At 31.4% G+C, this 8,115-nt stretch overlaps 1 protein-coding gene across 1 annotated transcript; it reads left to right on the top strand.

Moving 5' to 3' along the window:
• The first annotated feature begins 1,228 nt into the window (after positions 1-1,228).
• Positions 1,229-5,833, top strand: LOC126660222 (probable protein S-acyltransferase 15). The gene is made up of 7 exons (XM_050353591.2): positions 1,229-1,597; positions 3,065-3,157; positions 3,262-3,363; positions 3,450-3,521; positions 4,057-4,155; positions 4,685-4,780; positions 5,242-5,833. The coding sequence occupies exons 1-7, from the start codon at positions 1,244-1,246 to the stop codon at positions 5,332-5,334; spliced, it is 909 nt and encodes a 302-aa protein (XP_050209548.2). The 5' UTR covers positions 1,229-1,243; the 3' UTR covers positions 5,335-5,833.
• The last annotated feature ends 2,282 nt before the right edge of the window (positions 5,834-8,115 follow it).

Here is an 8,115-nt window from a genome sequence, read left to right on the forward strand (position 1 = left end):
TTTACCTTTTCCAGACTTTCTCTGTATGCTCTTTTGATTGATTAATGAGATTGCAGTTTTGAGTTCAAAAAAAAAAAACTACAATTGAGCAATACAAAACTTGATTTTGCAAGAATTATGTAAATTAAAAACTTGAATCATCACAAAAAATGCGAAAACCAGCAATGAATTGCAACAAACAAACTTATATCATCACAAAAAACTTAAAGGAATGAACAAAATATCGAAACAAAATGAAGTTTTTAAGAATCAAAACAGACGATCACCCATAATAATAAAATCTTGATCGAATATGAACAATACACATATATAATAAAAAGTTAATTACATATAAAATCATGACATTTGCACCAAATTTCAAAAATAACGTAACCTTAAAAACGTGTTAATCACAGACACCGCCTTTTATTTCTTTTCAATTTCATCATATGCAAAATTTTTGGTGAAGTTTCGCTGACTTGGACATTCTTTGGGTCTGCCCCGTGTCATGCCACGTTTTTAAAAATGCCATTAAAATTGTCAATGTTATCTTTAAAAAGGAATGAAAGGTGATGTCTGCGATTGACACGTTTTTAAAGTCATGTAATTTTTAAAAATAAGTGCAAAGGTCAGAATTGTATATATAATTAATCTTATAAAAACCATCATCACAATCAAACAACAAAACAAACAAATCTCTCTTACGAAAAATTATTATTCCTAAAAAGAAACAAAAATTTAGAAATATACATAAGAAAAAAGAGTTGGCGATAATCCGGTCAAAAGCCGAAGATCACCTTCTCTTCACCCTTAAAATTGCAGCGGTAGCTAGGGCTTACTTTATTTTTTGAATGCCAAATGTTAAGGACCGTAACTGTAAGCATCCTTGCACTACAACGAGATTACCAACTCACTTATGCCTTGTGTTTAAACCCGTGACATAAGACGCAGATAAATTGGTACGACGCTCTCCTGGTTTGAGTGAGATTGCAAGTTTGAACTATACTCATGTATATGCAGCCGTTTAAAAATTAGGGCTAAAGTCCGCCTTCCGCAAGTGACCTACACTACTCGAGTGACAATTAGTTTTAATATGAAAGATAAAAATGTCGTCTCATAGTTGAGAACCGTTCAGAAAACCATATATACCATGTAGCAAAAAAAAAGGAAAATTGTCAGCCATAGACTATAGGGTTACATATGGATAATAACAAAATAGAGGGGCATATGTGAGTTTCATGATAAATATTAAGGACAAAACTGGATGTTCTCCAAACTGGTAGTAACAGTTTTTGTTAAGCTCCAAGAACATATTTCCAGTTTAACGAAAAAAAAAATCACACATCAAATTGACATCTCCAAAATGAATTGGCAAAGATTCAAATCGATCCCTGTATTTAGCGTGTTTTTATTAATGGGTTTTGTTTATTACGCCACACTCTTCATTTTCATAGAGGATTGGGTTGGACTGCAGAGCTCAGCTGGAATTTTGAATGCTTTGATTTTTACTTTCATGGCTTTTTTATGTCTTTTTTCTTTATTTGTTTGTGTTCTCCCTGACCCTGGTCATGTTCCTTCTTCTTATGTCCCTGACGTTGAAGTAAATAATCAAAATAATGTAAGTTTTTCTATTTTTATTCATTTTCTTGATTTAATTTTAGTGATTATTATCTGTGTTTTGATATAATAACATTTGATTAAGATGTTAATTGACTTGATTTTTATATGTTTGTTGTTTCACGTTTGTAGAAATTTAAGTATAATGTTTAAAATTTGGCATAAAAAAGCCTAAGCTTTCATACCCTAAGTCATTATTCGATGTTGTTGAACTCATTAAGAACTGTCAATACGATATCTTTTGGCGAAAAAAAGAAGAAGCTTGGCGCTGTAAAATGCCAAAAAATTGAAAGGTTAGGCTTTTTTTTGCCAAGTTTAATAGTTGTGCTTATATCGCTATAAATGCGAAAGGTTGAGATTTTATATGGAAATAGCTTTTATTAAATGATGGAATTGTTTGCTCAAGTATTTTTGTTTGATCTGAGAAAATGTAGGCCATGTTTGGTTCATGAAATGGAATAGCTATTGTTTACTTTTTGAGAGCGGTGTTTATTCCACAAAATCATAGAATAGTAATTCCATAGAATAACTATTCCATGAACCAAAGCAAAGAATAATCATTCTATACGGAATAGCTATTCCATTCCCTACCTATTCTATAAACCAAACATGGCCGTAATACTTAGGAAGAATAAGCTATTTGGTTGTTTTGCAATTGTAACTTGTAGTGGCATATATGGTTGACTATATACTTCAGGGTATGATTGTTTGAACTCTTCTAAATTGAATTGTATGGTTCTGAATTATTAATAACTATGAAAGATTCTGGCATTGGTTGTTCCTTTTTCGATGGTTTTCACATATTATTCAAATTAGCCGTTCAGATTCTGGTGTTTAGATGTAATATTTGTTAAGAGTTCGAGTATAGTCATATCAGATTCATATCTAATTCAGATAATTATCCAATATCATGAAACATTTAGATTGTGGAGAACACTAAAGTACTCAGCCGAATTTTGATCTACAGTAGAGCTCCTGAAATTACCGTGGTGCCTTTGGAGACTAGAGGGCCTAGCCATGGATTAAACTCGGGAGTCTTCGTTTAATAACTTGAACATTAAATTATTAAGATGAAGTAGTTGTGTCAAAATTGTTGTCCCTACCGTGTCCCCTCTCTTTGAACTGTAAAAAGTGTTGGGACATGGAATTTTCTGTGTCAGGTACGTATCCCGGTCTCCCTGGCGTGCCCACTTAAGTGTCAGTGCTTCACATGATTAGAGAATGCTAGTTAGAATCATCAAATAAGTAAAGTGTTGCACTCCGTAAAATTCAAACAATTGATGGCTGAATCAAAAGCTTTTTGACTAATCTATTTGGTTAACTAATATAATGACTACAGAATTCTTGCACAAATGCTCTTCTAGAATACCGATGATTAATTGGAGATCAAATATATTATATAGCATATACACCTTCTTTTTCTTTGTACTGCAACTTCACACTAATTATTGATTTTAACTCGTGATAGGGATTGAAAAAGCAGCAGTGTGAAAAGTGTTGCACGTATAAGCCTCCCAGGGCTCATCATTGCCGAAGTTGTAGAAGGTGTGTTTTGAGGATGGTAGGTTAGGTTGCATTACTATTGTGTCGTTACTGGACGCACGAGCTCTGAACTTGAAATTTAAGCAGACATCTTAATTAATTATTTCTCGAAACTGGGTGCAGGATCATCATTGTCTATGGATAAATAATTGTGTTGGTTATAGGAACTATAAAGCTTTTTTCATACTGATCCTTTTTGCAACTGCAGCAAGTATTTACTCTACGGTACAGCTAGTTAGTTTGGACCTTCTTTCCCCCTTGTTCTGATATTTTTCATAACCGAGCGATTGACAAGTGCTTGGCATTTTTAGGTCATGATCATCAGCAGTGTGTTTCACAAAAACCGGGATTTTGGCAGAATTTTTTACTTGAAGATTTTTTATGTAAGTTCATATTCATATGAATGCAGATAATTTGTTGAAGTGGTTCCATCAAATGTTCATGAAATTCTCCTTATGACAAATAGTATATTCATGTAAAGAACAATGGAGAACTAGATACTGGCATAAAATTATTGGTCACTCCAGAATAATGGATGTTACCAAATAATTGGTTTTAAAGGAGTAAACTCATAAAATAACTCGGCAAAGGTTACCTACTTTTGTTTCTGTGATAAAATAATATGGAAAGTAGGGATAATGATGGTATTGTAGTTGGTTAGGTTTAGATTTAGTTTATAACATACTTGAGCATGACTGACATTAAACCCGAGGTAATAACCTCAATCCATTGCAGATGGTTGCCTATATTTTGACCAAGGTTGCTACATTTTGTGTTTCAATGGACGTGCATACATCACCATTTAAGTGCTATATGTTGATTTAACTCATACCATATGAATTGATTTATACTCTTAAGTGTGTGTTAGATAATATTCTCAGATTGTAAGAAAATGTACTGACAGTGGTATTATCTCAGATTGTTTCGGGCGCTATGATGATAGGCTTAAGTGCAACACTCGGGACTCTCTTGGGTTGGCATATCTACCTTATCACCCATAACATGACAACCATAGAGGTAGGATATTGAATTTCATTAGTTGGTTACATATAGATTGTACAAGTCCAGAATAAATTGTTACGTGAAATTTTGCTTTGTGGTATCAGAAATATAATTTCAGATGATCAAATACTTGAATGATAAAATCTGTGACAGTTCTTTCCATAGGGTCAATAGAGCTGCATTTGGATGTGGGTTTCATTCCACAACAAAAAAGGCCTCAAAAGTTAATTTTAAGTTGGAAAATTAATTTAAAGAAGTGGGTTTTTGGAAATAAATGTTCCTTTGTTTAGACTATACTATATGCAATGAATTTACTTGCCACGGGCATTGTCGAGTTAGGATAATTTTCAAGATTTAGCATACATATAGATGGAATAGTTTTATTTTATTCTTTCTTAAGCAGAAGACTTGAGCTTAGTGATTAGAAAGTATATGAAGACCATATTGTTAAAGTATACAAGTTCAAGATAAGAATTTGAAATTATTGTCACATGGATGACACTTGAATATTGTCAATTAAGATTTGTTTTGGTCCTTTTGCCAGTATTATGAAGGAATCGGTGCAGCATGGCTGGCTAGGAAATCTGGGCAAAGTTATCGACATCAATTCGACCTTACTACTTACAAGAATATCACCTCGGTATCTCTCTTTCTTTGTGTGTGTGTGTCGGCGGGACTGGTTGCCTATGTATAGTTGGTCACTACACATGCCATTAGGGGTATGCAAATAACCGACCCTAACTTTTTTTAAAATATTCTGGTTTGATTCATTTTTAAAATATTTGCTTTAGACTTAATTTCTAATTTTAGTAATTTTTAGTTTATCATAAATTTCTTTAAAATTTTAAATGGAATTGCTCTTGTATTTCAATAAAACTAAAAAACCGGACCAAACCAAACCAAACTGAATTTTACCGTCTAATTCAGTTCTGCTTCTATTTCTTTCAAAAACCAATCTATTATGACAAATTCACTTTCGAATGGAACCGAAACCGGATTTGCACACCCCTATTGCCAGTATCACATTTACATTTACATCATTCATGACTAATGTCTTTATTTGTAATCCATTCGAATGATGATTTGTGTACTTTTGATCAGGTGTTAGGTCCAAACATGCTCAAATGGTTATGTCCCACAGCAATAAGCCATCTCAAAGATGGAACCAACTTTCCTACATCTCATGATAGTTAATATACAGTTTTCCTGCTAACAAAGGCTCATTTCGCCTCCTGGAGTTGGCGTAAAAAGTTCATGATTATGGACAAAAACACCTTAAGTTGATTAATTTGGCTCATTTTACTCCTTAGCTGAGGTGGTAGAAAATGATCGGAGCATAATTCATAAATTGGAGTTGAGGTAGCAACCTTTGTTGATTTTCCTGCTGACGCTCAGCAGCCGGATTGCTTCAGCTTCAGCGAGTATTCTAAGGGTTACATAGTAAGTTTTTCAAGCTCTCCCTTTCTTTAGCTGTTTAGTTGAGTGATACCTTTGCTGAAATGTTACATGAGAGATGTAGAAATTGTAACTTCGATTTTGCTTGCAACTTTTAGGTAAAAATAAATAGAAAAATTTGTAACTTTGATTTTGCTTGCATATAAGTTTCTTGTACATCTTCGAAAACACATGGAGAAGAGACGAAAACGGACATCTCCGCTTAACTAAGAAGGTCAATTTGATTTATTTTCTTTTATTTACCTCGTCCTTACGAATACAACAAATTAAAAAAATCATTTGTCACTAAACAACATTTTATTTTATTGGTTGTCTTGAATTTTGAAAGAACTGAAGTTATTTGTTCATTAACCGGAAGAAAGAGCAGAGAGTTCCAGACAGTCCGTACATTCCTCGCCTAGTTTTAGCGTAATTGGCTTTCCGGTCGGACTTAATAGACCACAAATTTAAAAACGTTCGATATTTTTTACAGTTTTAGTCAAATTTTATAACTTTAGTCTAATTTCTAAGTGATAATAGTGTATGCTAACTCCAAGGCGCATGCGAGTCAGTAAGACGCTCTCCTGATATAAGTGAGGTTGTGGGTTTGAACCGTACTAATGAATCGTCTAATCAATTAGGCCTTCTCAATTGCTGCCCCATCAACACATAACATCTCTTAATTTACTCTTCTTCTCCAAAAACTTTAATGGTTTTTGCTTTCTTTTCCCATACCACTTACAAATCACAATAACAGCTCATAAACTAAATTACGTGAGCGGGTCGGTGTTCCGCTCGATAAGAAATGAAATTCCAACTCATTCATGATAATATTATTTGACTGCAAATTGCAATACTTAAATGTGCTGATAGTTGCTGGAATGATGTATACTATGATTGTGACGCCATATTAAGGAAATTAAAAATTTATTATGATCGACACGGGGACTGCAACTACAAAGAAGATCATTGATTTGACTGGGACATGATTAATAACATATATATTAAAGAAGATTAATGTTGGATTAGACCAACATGTTCTTCATTCTTGAATAATAATACATTACAACGTGATGTTTATCCATAATTGATTAGAAATTTTTCATTTTGTTTAATTTTGATATCTTATATTAATTCAGATAATAATAATAATAATAATAATAATAATAATAATAATAATAATAATAATAAGAGTAGTTATTAAAGAAAGATTATAACATTTGGTCAAATTATACACAATTTAAGATTTTAAAATTGATATACAAAAGTTTTTATTTTAAAATATAATAATGTCTTTTTATAATAAAAAAATTTAATTTAATATAAAAATAACAATAATCTAAATAATAAATTAGAATTTATAAGGTATATTTTTAAAGTTAAATTTGTTTTTATAATTTATGATTTTTAAAATTTTATAGACTTTATAAAAATAAATAAATTTTAGTTACAACAAGCCTCTTTACCAGATCAACAAATAAACTCAATTAATGAAAATGATATAGTTAATTTTATCACACATCATTGTTATTTATATTTTCAAAACTTAGGAAATTTAATTTATATTTTTATTATTATTGTTATAAGCAGAGTGAGAGAGAATCGAACTATAATATCTCTACCGGTATATCATGCATGTGAAAACAGTCAAAAAATAATAATTAATTTGACCTAATTGCATTATTTTTCGGTAACTAACTCGAATAATAATTATTAATAGCTAAGTGGGATCATAAAACTTGGTGCAATTCATTCATCCTCAATGGTTGGAAGGCGAAGATGACGATCACATCTATCTTGTTATTTTGTTCAAAAGTAATTTGTCACTTTTCGTAACCTATAATTAGGCAGTGAAATTATCAATCCTAATTTTCATATTTTAACCAAATATATAAAAATGATGCTAAAAGAATATATAAACTACAACTATTTTTTCAATTTAATCACAAACTTTAAAATATCTCAATTGTACGTAGGAATTTTATTTTTTCTCAATTCGATAAATAAGATCATAAGATGTTAACCTCAGCAAAATCACACCAATAAATGAGTGTCACGTTAGCATATATATCTTGAAAAAAAATAAAACTTTTTATATGCAATTGAGACGTTTTAAAATTCGTTATTAGATTGAGAAAACAAGTATACTTTATGAATTTATTTAAAATATATAATGTTTTTTAAACTTTACCAATTTCATCCATCACTTTTTAAAATCTTTGTCAAATACATCTACAACTCATATGAAGTTGACTTGGCGCGAAGTTATATATGTCATATAGAATAATTTTGCACATATGGACGAATAATATTATGGCACATAAGCTCATAGATATATTTGGTAATCGATGGTTTTGATGATGGTGATCTCAGCTAAGCTCCAACCTGTCAAGATAAAATGGGTTAGAAAGATTCGAACGGGTGTTTGGCTCGAACACTCTCTGATATCTAAGTAGGATAAGGATAGTATGAAAAATGAATATGAATTGTGCCTGATTTAGACATTCCTTTATATAATCCTTTAGTCATTGTGTTATAGTA

Source organism: Mercurialis annua, linkage group LG8 (assembly GCF_937616625.2).
Source record: "Mercurialis annua linkage group LG8, ddMerAnnu1.2, whole genome shotgun sequence".
NCBI classification, from domain to species: domain Eukaryota; kingdom Viridiplantae; phylum Streptophyta; class Magnoliopsida; order Malpighiales; family Euphorbiaceae; genus Mercurialis; species Mercurialis annua.

Excerpts from the sequence above, each read along its gene's own strand:
- LOC126660222 (XM_050353591.2), top strand. The coding sequence starts at position 1,244 with ATGTTCTCCAAACTGGTAGTAACAGTTTTTGTTAAGCTCCAAGAACAT. Across the intron at positions 1,598-3,064 it reads AAGTAAATAATCAAAATAAT|GGATTGAAAAAGCAGCAGTG; the intron begins GTAAGTTTTTCT and ends AACTCGTGATAG. Across the intron at positions 3,158-3,261 it reads GAAGGTGTGTTTTGAGGATG|GATCATCATTGTCTATGGAT; the intron begins GTAGGTTAGGTT and ends AACTGGGTGCAG.